Source organism: Lepisma saccharinum, unplaced genomic scaffold, assembly GCF_977018435.1.
Source record: "Lepisma saccharinum unplaced genomic scaffold, izLepSacc3.1 HAP1_SCAFFOLD_756, whole genome shotgun sequence".
Taxonomy (NCBI): Eukaryota; Metazoa; Arthropoda; class Insecta; order Zygentoma; family Lepismatidae; genus Lepisma; species Lepisma saccharinum.
The window spans coordinates 27,035-46,387 of record NW_028143420.1 but is presented as its reverse complement, the minus strand read 5'-3'; the positions used below and the strand labels follow the sequence as shown (position 1 = coordinate 46,387).

The 19,353-nt window shown below is 34.4% G+C and overlaps 2 protein-coding genes across 3 annotated transcripts in view; both read left to right on the top strand.

Moving 5' to 3' along the window:
- The first annotated feature begins 2,408 nt into the window (after positions 1–2,408).
- Positions 2,409–14,847, top strand: LOC145983293 (protein cornichon-like). Its single transcript, XM_083116445.1, has 3 exons — positions 2,409–2,486; positions 8,292–8,354; positions 13,696–14,847. Exon 3 carries the CDS (start codon positions 13,753–13,755, stop codon positions 14,185–14,187), a length of 435 nt encoding a protein of 144 aa, XP_082972571.1. The 5' UTR covers positions 2,409–2,486; positions 8,292–8,354; positions 13,696–13,752; the 3' UTR covers positions 14,188–14,847.
- The window catches only part of LOC145983292 (U1 small nuclear ribonucleoprotein C-like), a 40,063-nt gene continuing 23,124 nt past the window's right edge, over positions 2,415–19,353 (top strand). The window contains exons 1-2 of one of the 2 annotated variants that reach the window (XM_083116444.1): positions 2,415–2,486; positions 8,292–8,354. The gene's annotated coding sequence lies outside the window, so the exon portion shown is untranslated. The remainder of the gene's footprint in view (positions 2,487–8,291; positions 8,355–19,353) is intronic. The other variant, XM_083116443.1, reaches the window with a different exon arrangement.

Sequence of the window (19,353 nt, the reverse complement as noted above, 5' to 3'; positions counted from 1 at the left end):
GGCATGTTAGAAAGTGGCCGGATTCACCTGCCCCAAATAAGCGCCAAATTTATACGTGAGCGCCAAATTTTAAGTGCAGATTCGTGATTAGGAGACCCAAATTAGTAAGTAACCGAAAATTCAAACAAATTGGAGAAATTCCCTGTATTGTTAAATTATACCCTAAAATACTACAAAAATAATTATTTTCAATATGTAGCCATAAAGTTATTTGTGCCAATTTTTAAAAGTTATCATAATTTTCTATTAATGTAGGCGAGATTTAGTCCCATTTATACCTACCCATACTACTACTAAAAGCAAGTTAACAGCTTTTTAAACAAATAGAATTATCTGTGGTCAAGCAGACAATCTACTATGCTGTTCCTAAGACCTAGACCTAGACTGGAGTTTAAGAACACATTTTTTGAACTGTATTCACGAAAAAAGTCCCTCTAAACAATCCCACTGACTCCATCAAAGGATTCTACTGGACATTGGTAGAGTAATTATAGGTTGTCAGCACTGAATGGCAGTGCATTGAGGGGATGGAGAGGAAAAAGGTCTAGTTACAAGCTGCTGATTGTTAGGGGATGGAAAGCAGTAGAGCATTGCTTTCACCCGCATGTTAAAAGTAACAATTAATAATAGACAGTATTTCAATGTACAATGCTAATATTTGATATGATGATACTGCTTTATTGGTAAGAATTTACAATACCGGACACCTCTCCAATTTTTGTAATATTTCGCATACTCACTAATTGAGGCCCCCTAATCACGAATTTGAAGTTAAAATTTGGCGGTCACATCTAGAAATTGCAAAATAAGTGAAATTGAGTGGTCTCCGAACGGCACGATTGCTCATTTTTTACCGGAAAATTTACAATACCGTACCCTTTTGTAATTTCTATCCTACTTCTTATACTCACGAAATAATTAGTCGGGATGATTTATCAGTGGTTAACATGTTGGGGTGACCTCTAGAAATTGTTCATTAACATGTAGAAGTTGTAAAAGAAGTTCTTCAATTCTCGCAATCATTTTCCATGTACAAGTATGGAAACCATATTTGTTGATATAAACAATTGACGTTTGCTATCACTTACTGTGTCTACAGCGTTGTTACAGTGTTGATTTAATACTTAAGAGAGCACGCATCTGTTAGAATGGTGGAAGAGAGCAGTAAAAAGGTTCTGAACGTTGCACATATCGTTAGATGGAGTGTGGAGGAGGATGCGTCGAGGACAAAGACAACTGAAGTGAAAGTGACAATCACGATGTAGAAGAGGATGTGGAATGCGAACTGATTTCATTACAGGTAAGTTTGGAAATAGTGCATGGATTGTAAAATTGCAGGATACGAAAATGGCATCTTCGGTGAGTAATGTTTGTGGTTAAAGTGCTACGAAAATCAGATTTTTTATAGGTTTGTTGCTGCAATTACCAGAAAACCATTGACGGATAGCCACTCTGAACATTCCCGGTAAGGTTATTTAGGGAAACATAGTTAAAATTTGGGGTCGTAAAACTACTTATGTACTGGTTGCTCCACACAACATTGGCTCCATGGTCATCTAACCCACCGTTGATTTTGCAAGGATTTTTTTTTCTTTTTATGAAGATTACTGTTACTGAGTGTGAAGAAAGAAATTCTGGAGTGCAGAAAGTAATTTTTAGAGTTCTACGTGCTACGAAACTTTCTTTTTTTTAAGATTTAAATTCCTTACCAGCGTATCTATAGATACAGACTGGTAGCCGGAGCGAAGCGGAAGCGTTGCCACGATAGCGGTTGCAGGCGGCAGGTTAATTACCCCAGGGGCAGAGCCTGGAATCGGCGGGAAATTTTGACAGCAATTTTCATGACATTTCTTGGGGTACAGCCATGAAAAACCGACTTCGACATACATCGATGGGTGCGGGTGCTTCGAAGTTCGCATACCCACGGTATAGATGGTCAGGTGTAGAAATTGCAAAATAAGCTAAATTGAATGGTGTGCGATTGGCACGATTGCTCATTATTTCCAAAATTTTCCGGTAAATAATGAGCAATTGTGCCAATTGCTCATCACTCAATTTCGCTTATTTTGCAATTTCTAGACATGACCGCCAAATGTTAACTTTGGATTCGTGATTAGGAGCCCTCAATTAGTGAGTATGCGAAATGTTACGAAAATCAGGGAGGGGTCCGGTATTGTAAATTCGCTCCGCTTTATTTATGAAGCTGATCCTTGCTATGAATGCTTTATGTTACATGTTCATAGGGGTACTTTTGTATGAGGTAGTAAGTATGTAGTTACATAATTTTAACTTGATACTTGTTATTGACTACACATGCTTTTTTTTTCAGTGTAATAAGTGGATTCATGTGTCACTTCCATGAGTTAGGCGGCCAAGAAGAATTGCACTGCAATAGATTATACCCACTGATTGCATAACAGCAGAGCGTACTGGAAGTTGATGTTAGACTGCTGTCTTGTACAGCAGTGAAAGTAATTTTATGTACAGTAAGTTGTATTTGTATTTTTCTAATGCTTTTTTTAAAAAATGAGCTGTGAGGGCCATTAACTGACTGTACTTCCTTGAGAATTAGGTTGATTTTTTTTAAATCGATAGATTTCAATGTTCTGTGTATCATACAGTTTGTTAAAATGAAAACTCTTATATTGGACTACTTTCACAGTTTTTATTCATAAAAACCTGGTTGTATACATACTCAAAAAATAAAAGTTGGGGGAGGGGGGTAACTGTTCCGAATGGTTAATGATTTTTCGCAAGTTTTATTGGAATATTAGGAAGTGCTGTAGAATACTTGAATGATTGTGGGAGTAATTTTAGAAGCTTGAAGAAACACAGTTAAAAGTTTAACTAAGTATTCAGTTACCGAAGAAATTATGATTTGAAATGTAGCTTACACAAGCAGACATTCTTGGTTCCCAGTCAACTAAGACACTAGTTTTCACGGATTTTCAAGTGGGGGGGGGTTGTTCGTGATCGAGACCAGATATCATGTGATCAAGTGTTTAAAAGAATTTAGGGGCATTATTTTGATGTTAAGAGCACTTAACCTAACCCCCCCTTAACCTAAGTAGATGGCAGCACCATTCTGTGTCCAAGACTACACTAAACAAATGGTTGCTAGCAATCACAGAATCGTAGACTCCAAGGTATGCGTTAAGAACATAATTAGAAATCGAAGAAATGCCTTTGCACCATCATAAATTCAGAATTAAATAATCGGAACTTGGACCAGATTGGGCCAAGGAAAGAAATGGTAGTACCACCAAACCTAACCAGACAATTTTTTAAATGAAACTCACAGATTTAATTCACTTTAAAGAAATAATTTATAAAATAATGTACATGGGGATTTTGTTGATATCAGGATCACTTTTGGTGGAAGTACATAATCATTGAATGGTGTTTATTAGGTTCTAAGAATGGAAGAAAAATATATGTACTGATGGGGTGAAGCTCATACGAAAGGAAATGTAATATGCTGTAAATACACTTAAATTTATCTGGATTTAATATTTTTTAAGGCAAAACGGCAAACCTTTTGTATGAAATAATGTACAAAATACTAATCATGTTAAACAGTAAATAGTGTCATTATCATTAAGCTGTAAGTAAACATGGCAGCTATTTTGCAACCTGTCGTTATAAAAAATTGCCAAAATTCAGTAACAAAAAAAGTATTAAAAATATTTTAAGTTACTGTTATATAGAACATCCAGTTTGTTTTATTTTCACTGGAAGATAAGTTACTGAAATAGTTTCATTAACACGCTCAACAAACATTTCCATAGTAGGTTCATATATAGAGTATCAGAAACAGAAAAATCTATATTTAATTACATATAATTTTTAATTTGCTTTAATCAAAATGTTCAAATATTTTACACGGCTGTTTACCAGAAAGAAACCTTTCTGTAATATATATATATATATATATATATATATACACACATGTATGGTGACAAAAAGCATACATGCAATTGTAAGCCTGTTTTTTTTTGTTGTTGTTTTTTTTAAATAAAAGATTGACATGATTTTTATCCACCCTGACAAACCTAACCGAACAACATAAGACTATTAACAATTATATCTAATACACCTAACAAAACAAAACCTATCATATCTGAAAGGAAGCCATAGTGAAAAGATATGTACAGTAGAGTCTTGCTTATCTGACATAAACGGGCCGGCAGAACGTCGGATAAGCGAAAATGTCAGATAATGGGGAGGTGTTAAGAAAAATCCTATTAAACATTAAACTAATGTTATAATTTTACACATTTCGAACCTATTACAGTAATCATGTTTTACAACAATACAATACAATACACCATTCTGTACTTGCATAAATTTCAACTTTAAACAACACAACTATGTGTGTCAAATTACACAGACACATACGCATGTAACAGATGATAAACCGATCCGCATACAATGATAAACTGCACTGCACTGAGTAGCGAATGACAGACACATGAGTCATAGTGTAGGCAGGCATGCCACGTGGTACAGTCGGGAGAAACTAAAAATATATTATGCTCACAACTTGCAGTTCTTGTTGCCGATTGATGATTTATTTATTTTTCGGTGGTATGTCGGATAATATGGAATGTCAGATAAACGAGACCCTACTGTATACACATGTCTTGAAAATATGCATTTTCTGCTATATGGTTGAAGGATGGAATGTGTCAAGTGGCACACAAATGATATACTACTTTCAATGATTTTTATTTGTAAAAACTGGTTGTATTCACAATCTAATTGCGAAAAAACATGTGCAATTTTTAATTGATGTAATTCCATGTTTTATGTAACATAAAATTTCTTTCAGGGCATAGACACCACAAATAACAGCATATTTAATATTAAAAGTACCAAATAAAATCACACATTACTTCACTGTAACTCCTCTCAATGAGCTAAAATGAGAAAACATTCAGAAAAAATATAATCTTGATAAACCATGCAGGAGTACAAAGGGTTAGGGGTATCTGAACTATGTGCTGGGTGTGTGTTTCCATTATAATCATTATACTCTTTTCAGCATATTACTATTTTCTGGTACACAACAAATATCGAAACCCAGGATCCAAAACTCGGTATTGGGTAGCCAAAGCACGTAGTGTACAGATGTACTGAATACTTGTTCGGACAATTGGAGTCTCTCATATACTTCCATATGGGCCCAAGTTCCTTTTGTTCATTTGTGATTTCATAATACTAAGGATGCATTTTTTACATTTTTCGATTTCTATTTTATATGTTAATACCTATTGTGGAGTTTTATTGATTACTTACTGCATGTTTCCTTTGAGAATGTTTTTTCACTTCCATATACTTCTATATAATTCTTTACTTACCACCAGCCATTCATTTACTGTCGTCTTCGTTACGAGCTTTTCGTTCTAGTGCTGTATTTCATCTTCTGACAAGCGCGGAATGCTTTTATTGTTAGGATTAATTTCTTTACATAAGTACACAACATTTAACCTACTAACAACGAAAGCATTTAACCTGACATCAGAAGATGAAATACGGTGCTTGAAGGTGTTTCACTTACGTGCGATAAGTGAGACCCTAGGTACATGTGAATGACTGTACTAGTCTGTGCGAAATGGTGATGTAAGTTTATTTTTTCCCTGCCATAAATACCTGTTTCTGGAAATCCAAACAGTGCTAATTATTTTCATGAAGGTTCAAAGTTAGTGTGACAATCATGATCACAATTCTGCGATATTTAGTCTTTATCCTAGGAGGCTTTAAGAAAATCATTAAACAATTTGAACTGTTATCACCATATGTGTTTTTGAGTGAATGGTAATATTATGTATTTCTGTTCACTGTTGGTGAAAATTTGGCCTAGCAAAATCCACCAATAATTTTTACAAATCCTGTGTAATGAAAAATGTAAAATCATGATTTTATGTAAAGAATCATTTTTGTTGATTTTTTTATTTATATCGATTTTTAAGTTTTAAAAAGACATGCTTAAAATTGCTTGCATGGTTTTTGGCACCATGCACATACATACATGTTTTTTATAGAAAGGCTTTTTCTAGTAAATGACCCTGAAAAATATTTGAACAGTTTGATTAAAGCAAATAAAAAATATAACTAAACATACATTTTTCTGATACTGTAACTACTATGAAAATATTTGTTGAGTGTGTTATTGAAATTAATAATAGTTTCAGTAACTTTTCTTCCAGTGAAAATAGAACGTTCTAGATGTACCATATAATTATAACTTAAATATTTTTATAGTCTTTGTAGCTGTAATTTGGAGATTTTTTTAAATGATAGTTTGAAAAATATCAGCTGCCATGTTTATTTACAGTTTAATGATATTGACACTATTTATGGTTTAACATGATTAGTATTTTGTATATTTTTCTGCACAAAATGTTTGCTATTTTTGCCCATAAAGTTATTTAATTTTAAATCAAGAGATATCCTGTGTTTACATTTCCTTTCGTATGAGCTTCACACCATCAGTAGGCTACATATATTTTATTTCCTTTATTTCCCTATCTTAGAACCTAATAATCACCATTAAATGATCACTAGAGTAATGTATTTTAACCAAAAGTATTTCTTATGTACATTATTCTATAAATTATTTAGATCAATCCACCCTGACAACATGTAAACAGAATAGCCATCATGCATCTCCCAAGTGCCGTCTGTCCAACACCAAACATTTTTCAAAGCAACCCTGCAAGTTTGCAAACATTACTGCAATTTCATTAACACATTGGGCAACATTTGCATGTGTAGTGAACTTTCGAACATGAGTTCCAGAAAACAAAGCACACCATGTTGCAGCTGGTGGACCACTTCAACTGCCACTCACGCATGAACTGAAATAATGTTCGACAACATACACCTTCAAATACACATGGCCATTAAGGATCATCTGTCACCAGGGTAGTCACCATGGCATCCCATTCTAAAGTTGTTTTTTCAATAATTTAAGTTCACTTATCTTTATTTAAATAACAAGTACAGCATATATTATGTATCACGTGTAATTTTAAACTCTGCAGCGATATGGTATTAGAATGTATTGTGTAGTTATTTATGGTGTTACTTTTAATTCAGTCTTGTATTAATTAATTAATTAATTAATTTTAAGATCGCATTTCAAAATGTGTTGCTTTATCTTAGTTGAATTCATGGTTTTCGTAGACTGTATTTGCACACAAAAAATTGCTGGTTTCTGAGGATAAGGGCTGGTGCCTCAATTATTTTAAGTTTTGTCACACTGTACCTTCCACTTCCTCGCTTCCCACACTACCAACAATGTACAGTGTTGCCATGTTGTAGATTGAAATGTTGGATTCTTGTTTAACTTACACATATTTTTCATGTATGTGTACATAAATGGCATTGTGATCATTGCATGCATGTTTCCAGAAATAAAGTGTATCTACCTAAAATAGTTTGTGGGAAGATATTAGCAATTATTTGGAAGCTGACAGTGGTAGTCAGCCATTCACTCAACAGCAATAACTTGTGGTATGGCTGCCTTTACTTATTTTTCATTGGATGTAGGAATCCTTAATGTAATCAATTTGGATAAGAAGAGAGGTTATTATTCAAAGTTTCTAGAAGTTTTCATGGCATAATTACATATTTCACTTCATAAACCAGTTCTTTTACAATTACATAATATTGTTTGTATATTTGCGACTATGGAATGTGAAAATGCTAAGTGAGTCTCCAGTGGCATAGTGGCAATGTCAGTCACCTTCTAATCAAGGGGTGCCAGTTTCAATACCCAGTGGAGGCACACAATGGTTTGGATCCCACTTTAAACTGTAGATCTAGTTCCAATTAACCTAATGTGCATAAAGTGGACTTGAAAGCCAAAGTGAAAATGCTAAGAATTGTCTGAGTAATGAAGTTGAATTGGTTGCCTAGTGGTAGAACATTGCCACAGAATGTCAGACTGAGATTAGATTACTGATTGAGCCTCAAATTTTTGCTAATTTTTCAGTAAATTATTATTTTTTCTCTGTGTGGTACTAGTGTGAAGGCTTAACTTCCCCCATGAATTAAAAGAGTTTTTAACTTAATTTCAATTCTTGCATGTGGCATTTGAAATAATATAAACAGAACAGTGATATTTATAATGTAAAATACATTGTAAATGTTGTTGCAATGAGCACTTAATATGTATCTTAACCTGATTTTAAATCTAAAGATGATGAAACTATAATCTAAAAGTTTTAACATGTAATACAACAACATTTCAATATATTCTTAACATACTCACATTTTTCTTTTAGGCAACTTCCACGTTACATAAGATTGGATCAACATAGTCCCGGGTGCCGTTTTGATAGTACAAGGTATGTGGCTGTCTTTATGTAGATATTATTTTAGTTTTGTAAGATTTTTTATTTCACTTTCACAACGTAGTGTATACTTTCCTTTCTCCCCACTTTGTTATTACTCGTCATTCATTTCTCTTGGTTTTTTTCAACTTACCATAATCAGAGGAGGGAGATTTAATCATAAATGAAAGTTAACAATGTTTGTCGTACTTGGTGAGAGTTTTTTTTTAGATACACTTGGTATTTTGTTAAATAAATTTATAGTGGTTAGGGGAAATTTAATAGTACTCGAAACACATTCTAGTATGGATTTTTCTATATCAGTACAGGTGGTGATATATTCGAATTGTAATTTGTTTATCAATTGTTAATCTGGAAGTAAGGGTTTCCTTATGGTCGTTTTCATCAGCAAGTTCATACATTAATTTAGCTATGGGGAAAACATAATCTCTATCCTCCAATGAGGAACTGCATTCAGTTCCTTTTTAAAACATAATTTTTGAGTTTTCCTCCTGTGTATGTGTGGAAGGGTGATTGTGTAATCTACATTGTGCTTGCTAGAAAATACTACTTCAGAGCTCCCACATAGTCAAGTGGTTACCACTCTTGCCTTTGGTTCAAGCAGTCCTGGGCTGAATTCCAGGTGGGAGCTGCTTGAAATTATACTAGTGTGCAAAAGTTTTCCATAAATTTTCCACTAGCAATTGCCAAAATGGAGTAACAAAATCACATTTTCATTGAAATTCATGGATGATTCCCACACTAATTCTTATCCTACATAATGGTTGCTGCATCCACACACCACAATTTTACTTGTGGATGAACCTGCCCATTTTTTATAATTATTATTTTTTTTGCAATAATGACATTATATTGGTGTTCTAGTTCTTGTGATATTCATGCTTCCCCAGTCTCATTGTGTGCTTTGAAGTCAGGGTTCATAGGTTTAAATCTTTTGTAATACACAAACTTGGAATTAGTCATTAAATATTTTTACAAGCTAACTTCGAAGAATGTGCTCACAAAGACACATTTCAGTCCCAACAATTTTTATTTGTAACTTTGCACATAAACCAAAATGTTGAACCTTGTAGTTCATAACAACAAGAGGAAGAAAATAATACAAACAATTTACCTTCAATGTCAGAAAGGTCAATTACACCACATATTGTCTGACCTGAATGGTAGAACTTAGTAAAAGTGATTAAGTTCAAACTGATGATTGCCTGTCACACATACTGTTGGTGTCATCCATAATTAATGCATAAACAACAGTTGAAATTTATAATAAACTATAAAAATACTTTAATTAAATGTCCTCCTCCGAGGCCGTGTGGTCTAAGGTGCTATGCTTTGTACTCTGACTGTGGGATAGCATGTGTTCGAGTTGGCCTGTGTATAGGACCGGTGCCAACCCACCATCGTGAGGAAATTGGAGAGCTATAAGTGAGTAGCGTAACCCGGTCTCGGAACTTCCTATAATGGCTGAGGGTTCAACGTGCTGACCCCACATCACCCCATTACCGGTTGTAGATCTCCACACCTCTAGGTAGGATTGAAGATAGGCCAAGGGCTGTTGAGCCATGGTATTATTATTACTAATACAATGAATCACACTGACCTAACTGAATGAACTTGAAAAAAAATTAAAAAGTAGATCCAACATTGTATTAAATTACTTTTGAGTGCACTGAGGGTATGCATTTTGAACTTGGAAAATTTCATTTAAGACATCGTGTCCTCTAAAATGAGATTGATCTGGTAGGATTTTTTTTTTTCAAAATATAATTATTTATGTACACTGAGTAGTTGCAATTAATTACTGCATAGTGGGTCTTTCCACTTTTTAAAAAAATAAGTAAAGTTTGTCTGTATAATATGGTAGTGTGTGTTACGCCTCTATACCTGTTTTGTTCATAGATGAAGGCTTATTTATCAAGTAATCATTGAATAGGTAAGCTGCAAGCAGTAGTTTCAAACCTTGTGGGTATTGTACGATGCATGGTGTACTGTATACGCAGAGTGATTAGGCATTTCATATTTTATTACATTTCTAATTTTTACCAAAACAAAATGGGGAAAAGGACAAATTTAGAAGAGTTTCTAGGTATTTTTTTTAAGAACTCAATACTGACTGACTTTGTATGAGCTGTAGGCTGTTGTAATCTGAGATATGGTAGTGTAGAGGGAAAAGTGGCTTGCAAAGGATGTTACCGATCAGAACACTTTTATTTCTGAAGCCTTCCTGATGGCATAGTTGTAGCACTCGGTCACCTTGTAATCAAGGAGTTCCAGGTTTTGATACCCAGTGTAGGCACATGGTGATTTGGATCCCACTTTTTAAATGGTAGGTCCAGTCCAAATTAGCGTATCTGTGCGTAAAGTGATCTTAAGAACAAAACTCAAATTTTGTTTAAGGCCTAGAAAGCTTGTTTCTTGACTACCTTTCTAGTAAGAGTTAGCGTACATAAAGTAATATTCTTTCTTGAATATTTCTAAAGAGACATTGTATTTAGACACATGAATTTTACGTTTATAATATGTAGAGACAAAATGGCAGCATTCCTGTTCAATGGCCATACATGTTATACTTGAACCACAGCCAAAAGAGCCTGCAAAGACCCACGACTCCTGTGCATCCTACTCCCACTGGATGCGAGGGGTAGAGTGGAGCATGCTTCCTTATGGTCCGAGTTGAACCGATGGAGGGGAAGGTGTATGGAGACTTTTGTCCGAAAGTTCTTTTCCGTGTAGTCCCTCTATAATGCTCAACTTTCAATCTCACCATTTACATTTCTGGGTTTGAATCCTCGCCTGGGTATGGATGTTCGTTGTGATTGTGTCTTCATCAATTTAATCAAATCTTCATTCATCCTCATCATCATTGTTACTAAAAAGTGGCAGAGAAATTATGCTAAATAACAAGTATACAAATGCAAAATGGCAGAATTTTGCGTTATTGCAGGTTATTTATAGATATATCAGATTGGTAAATTATTGCTATTTTTACCAAAAACACCATTATGCTGGTGTAAAACTTATTAGCTTCTAAAAGGGTAGGGATAAAATAAAGGATTTTAAAGATCTCAGGCTGGTGCCTTGTATGTCAAGCTGGGTGCAGTGAAATTTAGTCTCTGACAAAGATCTTTTTAAATAATTGCAAGAAATATGCTCTAAAATTACGGGATGCTTTCTGGAAACTTGGTCTTCAGCGTTTTTCCTATGGTGGGCAATTTGCACATTCTATAAGGGAGTGATGAGCTGCACTGTGCCAGGCATGTTCACAGAGACAGAGGTAGCTTTACAAATAATTAAATGGTTTCTCTTGTTCAAATATGCAATCATTTACTATACTCTTTATTAGGGATGGGACTGATTAATCGGTACTCTATCGGTATCGGCAGATATAGGCATATCGGTGTATCGGTTTATCGGTAAAATTACCGATTATTTTACCGATCCGATATATCGATAAATATCTTATTGTAATTTTTATGGATAATCTCCATGCCCTACTTTCTGAAAAAGTAAATGTCTAAATATTCAACTTCTTTTGCATTGCAATCAGCTCGAAACACACATTTATTGCGGAGATCAATGAAAATTTCAGGGTCTTCAAGGACCATTTCTAATTTTGTATCGGATCGGTAGATATCGGTTATCGGTATCGGTAAATTTTATATCGGTACTGTATCGGCATCGGCCCATCCTTACTCTTTATGTATAAAACAACACCAGCATGGGTAATTAACTATTCAAGAGAACACTGACAAGTTCTGAATTGAGATTAGGCACTTCAACAACAAATAAACATAAGGAACAAAACTATTACTTTGTTTATAAAAAATCACAAGAATTGCAATTTACCCCTTCAAATGCTACTCGTAGCCAGTTTTCAAGGCGTGTGTCGGTCAGTTGATTCTTCAACTTCTATTTCACATTTTTCATTTTGTAAAATAGCTGTTCACAGACACAGGTGGAATTGAATAGAGACAACAAACAATGCATGATTATGCAGAGACGCTCTCACATATTTGGAGTAACATCTCATCACGTACACATTGTTAAATTTTTCCCTTAGTTCAGTATTACAATATAATTCGATAAGTTCCATTACGTGGAGCATCTTCGACATCTACACTGAAAAGGGTGGAGAATATATTAAACATGTTCTTATGTGACCGGGGGTCTTGAAATTTTGTGGCGAATTCAGATCTTAATGCTGAGACAGCTTCAGCATACTTCTTACTTTTTTGAACCACCACTTGTGACAACACTGGGAAGTGTGTGAAGTTCCAATTTTTAAGCTGATTCTCCCACAACAAAGATGACTTGGTGAGCACTGCAGTATAATGTAGCTACATGTAATCAGTTTGTCACTGGATTGCATTGCTTTCATTTATTTCATTAAAGACTTTAGCGGGCCACTAAACTAAAGCATGCGGGCTGCAGGTTGAAGACCACTGGTCTAGAATATCCATCCTGTCACATTCCTGACATCAAATACCACATGCATTAGCTGTTACTCAGTAAAAAAAAATCCATGAGACAGCCAGGCACCGTTAACAGCCTGTCACAATGTGAAGTATTATTATTCCTATATCCGTAAAACCCTTTTGCTTTCTCTTGATATTTGAATGGTCTATCTTTGTAACTAATGAAGTAAGTATGGTCTACAATAATGAAGTTCTGTTTACATTTTATATAGTGTCATGATTTTAATATTGCATTAAGTTTGTCTAAAACTCACATTTTTGTATGTTTTAATATTTCCAATACTGTTTTTGAATTAAATATACCACTGTAGTGTAGTGGAACCTGCTTAAGATGACCACTTGCTGTTCGCAACAAAAGTGGTTGTTTTGGCAGGTGTTACCTAGTTTACCTGTGAGAAATTGTTGCTCCCAACATTTTCTGTAGGTGCTATTAATACGGTTTCAGTAGGCAGTTTATCAGATAGCTTATTTTGTATAACTGAAGCATGACTTCATAATATGTTTTCTATTGCTTACTGAGTAGCGTAATCTTTTGTGTACCTTGAAGAAGGAGCTGTGTGTGTCCGTGCATGAGTGTACTATACATACTATACTGTTAAACTTTTTTGTTACTCCATAAATGAATGTTCTTATTTTTCATCTGGAGTAAACAACAGGCACAGAAAGTAACATATTGTTATTAAGCAGGTGTAGTTAATTGAAATTTGGTTCGTGTGCACAAGTTAATGTAAACCCCCTTTGGAACAGATGGTCAACAAAGCAGGTTTCACTATCATGTTAGTGTATATTTTGAATTATTCTCATGTACAGTGCATAATAATATACTTGCATCCATCTTTTTTTGTCTTATTTTTTGATAGCAAGGACCGGAGACACGTGAAATATCAAAATAAAAGTTGCTATGCTCAAGAGCCAAGATGTCATTTAACTTCTCAGCCTTTTCGTACATTGTTGCGCTGATTGTTGATGCATTCTTAATATTCTTTGCAATATTTCATGTAATTGCATTTGATGAGTTGAAGACGGATTACAAGAATCCGATCGACCAGTGTAATAGCCTGAATCCATTAGTACTTCCTGAATATCTTCTGCATATATTCTTTAACATTCTGTTTTTGTCGTCCGGTGAATGGTTTTCGTTGTTTCTGAATGTACCTCTCATTGCGTATCACATAAATAGATACCGCACGAGGCCTGTAATGTCAGGGCCTGGTTTGTATGATCCAACGAGTATAATGAACGCAGACGTTCTCACAAAATGCCAAAGAGAAGGATGGATTAAGTTAGCATTTTATTTGCTTTCCTTTTTTTACTACTTATATGGAATGATATATTCCCTGATTTCATCATAAATGTTAAAAAAAAAAAAGACTGACTTGTGAGCTGAGAACAACAAATATACCACATAACATTTTTTTTTGTAACTGTAAGTACATGGCACTTTACCTTATAGAGATTCCATAGACATATTGTAAATATGAAAACGTTTGTGCATGTTTTCTTATGCTTCAGTTAAATTTTTGGCCTAGTATTTCTATATCTGACAATTTATACATGAAGAATGTGCTCATTACAATTCCATTGTAAATTACAGTGTTTCTGTGAGAAATTTCCAAATTTGTTACCAAAAGTACACACTTGTCATTATTGTGTGTTTTTTTGTGAAATTTGTTGTATTGGCTGTTCACTTATTATTGTGAATGTACTTCATAGAAGTTCTTATGAATTTTCTTGAGGTATTTAACATGAGGTTGTGTGTATCTGTGTATATTTTATAATTAGCAGGAAAATTCATGAAGGTTAATTCTGTTTCATACATGCATTGTTCATTTTGTATTGTATTGTATCTTTTGTCTGATGGTGTGATATTTTTCAGAATGTAATTACTTGATATTCATTTGCAATTTGAATAACACATTTCAAAATGTCATAGAATTCATGTATCATTTGATACATTAAGTGTATTTTTAACATCACAGATGAAGCTATTGATCAACAATTGAATTTATCGTCAACCACATTTATAGTAATGAATGTATGAAACTATTGTAAGGAAAGAATGTATTACCATATCCCTCCTATTTTTTTTGCCTCGTGAAAAAAATGACAACAATGTCAACGAAGAGGAATGTTGCATTTTGAAAATGCTGTAGAATTTTTCAATTGTTGTGTTTTTCTTATGTAGGACTTAGTTGTATTTTGGAATTTATTTATGGTTGTAAGACTTTTCTCCTTGTTAACATCAATTACGAATAAATATTTCTGTTTAAATTTCATTTGAGTTAAATTTATTATTATGTAAGTTGATGGACTTCAGCACGGTGAGAAATAACTTTGGTAAGATTGCACGTCTATATTTAGCTGCACTGGAGCCTTATTGATGATTTTCTATTCTCTAACTTCCCATTGATGCATAAGTAATGCATTACTCTACTCTTGCTAAATATGTTTATATTTTTTTTGTAAAGTGAAATCTGCTTGAATGACCATCTGTTCTATAAAACATACATTATTTCACTCAAATACTAAGGCACAATGAAAATCTGAGGGGAGCTTTCTCATTGTTGTAACATATTCTGTTCCTTTTTTTTTTTCATGTTCATGTTACTTGATGAATATTCAGTGTTGACCGTTGCCCTACATTTGAAGTGTAGGAATGTAGTGAATCAATACCATACGAAATTATCATAATATAATTTGGAAAAATCTCAATTAAACTATACCCCAGACTTGGAAATTGTGTAGAAAAGATTGCAATGTATGACTAAATTGAAATTGTAGATTTGGGATTGAGTTTGGAATAGATAAAAATTTGCATTATTGAATAATTTAAATGGAAATTTCATACTCACATAGAGTTCTGTCATTTTTATTATTCAACTTGACATGATGATTTTTCCCATTTTGGTGTCACTCAATCATTAAGAAACACACAAAAAGTATAAACTTTTTTTCCATTTTCAAATCTGAACTTCCTGTTTTAGATCTTTACAGTTAATAATATTCTGAAAGTTTTAACCACGAATGAGCTAAATTGTAAGTTGTTTAATATTGCAATATTTCATTACACTTTTTAACCCTTTAAATGGGTTTGATGGGTATATTCATCCTTGACATTCTCTACCTCATATCTGCTGCATATGATGAACTACGGACCTGTTTTGTTCACTATTGTTCTGGTTAGTTTGCATTTCCACCATAAGTTATCACTCTTCAGAACATCCAGAGTATTTAACTTTGTAATAATCACAATGAGATGGAGACACTGCTTACACTTTGCCACTCTGCCAACTGTACTTATATTGCAAGGTGCATGCCAATTCAAGACCTGCGTAAATATTTTTCTTGATTGATTTATTGAATTAGGTTATATTATTAGGTTGCTTTTCTGCTACTTTCGGCTAATCGCAATGATGAGTGATGAAATTAATGCAGGGACACTCACAATTCCTATGCCAGGATTTGCATCCAGGACCCCTCACTTCTTGCATTTTGAAGTCTTGTGTTTTCCACAATGGCTGTAAGCAACAAAAGGAGTCTTCTATCTTGGTTAGAGTAACCATAATAGTTGGACTCAAAACGGGACATCCCGAGGTCTGTTTACACCCCCCCCCCCCCATAATTATAAAATTATTGCTATCATTAACATATTGTTGTTCCATTATTTATTAAAGTTTGGATCACATAAATTATACATCGTAAATAATAAATGAAATATGATCTCCTTTATCAACCTTTGATGTTGAAGTTGAGGAGTGCCAGAAGAACCAATGTTCTTGAGAAAGACTTTATTCATCAACAACCGTTCATAAAACTCCCCACATTATCTGATACACGATGCGAGATTTGCCTTTTGAGAATGTGTAGGTCTGTATTGAAACTACATGTACACTTCTTGGCCATATTCGTTGCTCTACAAATAACGGAACACGCCTAAAACAATACAATTAGCTGCTCGAACATTCTATAAATTCTAAAAATTCCATCAACATTTTGTTTAACATGAAATGTCTCTCAAATTTATATTTTGTTTTCAAGCTAACTCCTGGAATTTTATAAAACGGGACAAATTGAGGATTTTAAATATATCGGCGGAACGACCGGGACATGCCTCTGAAACAGGACTGTTCCGGTCAGAATGAGAAGTATGGTCACCCTAATCTTGGAGTATATTGTAATTTTTTAAAATACCTACTACGGAAGAGATTTGGCATGTGCAAATTACCAACGTAGGAGGTTAAGTAATAATTTATAAAATCCTACAAATACATAAAAGAAAATTAAATTAAAACTGAAGTTGCTCTAACCTTATATAAATATAAGTCATTTCATTTTACAGAAGATTCTATTGCACACCCCTACCTCGATTTTACATTTTTCAAGACCAAGGTTAATAAGGAAAATATAAAATCGAGGTTTCACTATATACAGGATCCATCATAAGTTGTTACCCCAAAAATGCAAGATGCGTACTGAGATAATTTAACTTTTACACAACACTGCAGGCTTAGCTGCAACTCAACGTTACAGCAGGTTAGCAACTTATGCAGTTCACTCTACATACGGTTCTGCAACAATTACAATGTTTACTTTCAGTGAAACTATCATTGGAAACATTACTTATTTTTTTACATTCTGTCATAAGTTAAAATATGAAAATAGAATGCATCCAGTCTGATTTTTTTTACAGTTATTGACAGAATACAAATTCGTGTAATCAATAGTATACAAAGTAAATCATTCTGTAATTTCCCTTCCTGAAGAAGACTTGGTGCTGTTGAAACATCAAAGTTTATTTTTGAATTGACCACTACAGTTACGTTATATTGTTATGAAGGAAGGATGAAATGCAAAGAATTTTAATAACGAACATTTTGTGAAAACCTATATTCATTCGTCTCCTTAATGTGATCATGATGGATCCGGAAATGTGTACACTACTTTGAATTTATTTTACGAAACTCAGTATACAGAGTTATGACGTTGCAAGAAATAATAATAGCTGAATTGTGAAGTTATTTATGCAGACTTCCAATATACGTTTGAATGGTAAAATTAACAAGGATATTTCTGTGGAGAAAGACAGATATTTGAGGAAAAACAATATTACTCTAAATGTGTATATTCTTGCGTGGAAATTTATCATGCATCTTGTCCCAGAATTGTTATTACGTCAGCTGTGGATATATATGTATAATAAAATATGAATAAGGTTCATTTGAAGAGGTTTTCTTGGGATACCAACCAGGTGATTTCTGGATAGGGTTCCAAGCTTTCGAGAGCAAACGTCACTCTCATTGGCTGTTATGTTTTATGGCCGTTCGCCAGCTTAAACTGTTTGGCTGCGAGAGGTTTTATTTATAAGTGAGAGGGGCTGAATAATTAATGCTCTTGCCCCATACCAATATTTATTTAGGATTCACGTAATGAGGGGGAATTCACGCCCAAGCCGGAACACTGATAATAGTAGGACCAAGTTGTCATCACTGTCCCTGTTGATGTTCCCGCGGTGCTGGCCTGCAGAGGGCGTCTACGTTGGGCACTGCTCAAACCTCTGCGAGGGTCCACTCTACGGTGCACACACTAAGGCTACTTGCTTCCGACTCTCTCGGCCACTAACTTCTGATTCTCCCGGCGACCTCTCGTCACCAAGGAGTTGGCTTATTTTTTGCTGATTTAGCATTTAATGCCAGCTCGTGATAGTTACCTCTCAAAAACTCTGAAGCCTGTCAGAAAACGACCTGGCTGGTATCCCGATAGGAAACCTCTTCACCATTCGCCACCAGAAAAGCTTCAAGAATTGCATGAATAAGGTTCGTGGGTTTTTTCCCCCTCGCATGGACATCCCCCCCCCCCCCCATATGTACCACACACTTAAACACGAGCAGCATGCAAAGGATGTGATGTTAGGAAAGTGTCAATGTAAGTAAAGGAGCATCCACATCCAGCTGCTAACTTTGCGAAAATTAGTTTCTCAACATGCTGATACCAAACTTAACCTTCCTAACCAACTTGCATGCATTATTTAAGCAATTAGAATTCTAACAATACCTACACTTTTGGGTTAGAAAGCCAGGTTTAGAGCAGTTAGCATTTTCGTAACATGTTAACAGCTGGGTGTGATTCTCACTTAACCTGCCCATACTGTACCCGAGATTTGGACCAACAAATCTCTGATCTTATAGCATCATATGCCTCCAATTCACTGTGAAAATTGTTGATTTCAGTTCTTGACCATAGTTATTTCATAATCAAATAATCATAGCAACTCTGTTAATGCATCAACCAGGATATGGAACTTGTGGTTCCGCCACCCAAGATATTTTTTAGAAGTCAGGATTGTAGTGGAGGAAAACAACACTTGATAACAAATATACAAATAACATTGCTTGGATGTAATTATGTAGTATGCAATTATGGTAATTTTTAAAGGAACCGTTTAACACAATTTTTGATGGAGTTAAAAATTCAGGTACTTTAGTATTATACGTACTACTTCATTTCAGAGTTTTAGCAAT

What these genes read in the sequence shown, in the direction of transcription:
- LOC145983293 (XM_083116445.1), top strand. Translation starts at nt 13,753, where the DNA reads ATGTCATTTAACTTCTCAGCCTTTTCGTACATTGTTGCGCTGATTGTT.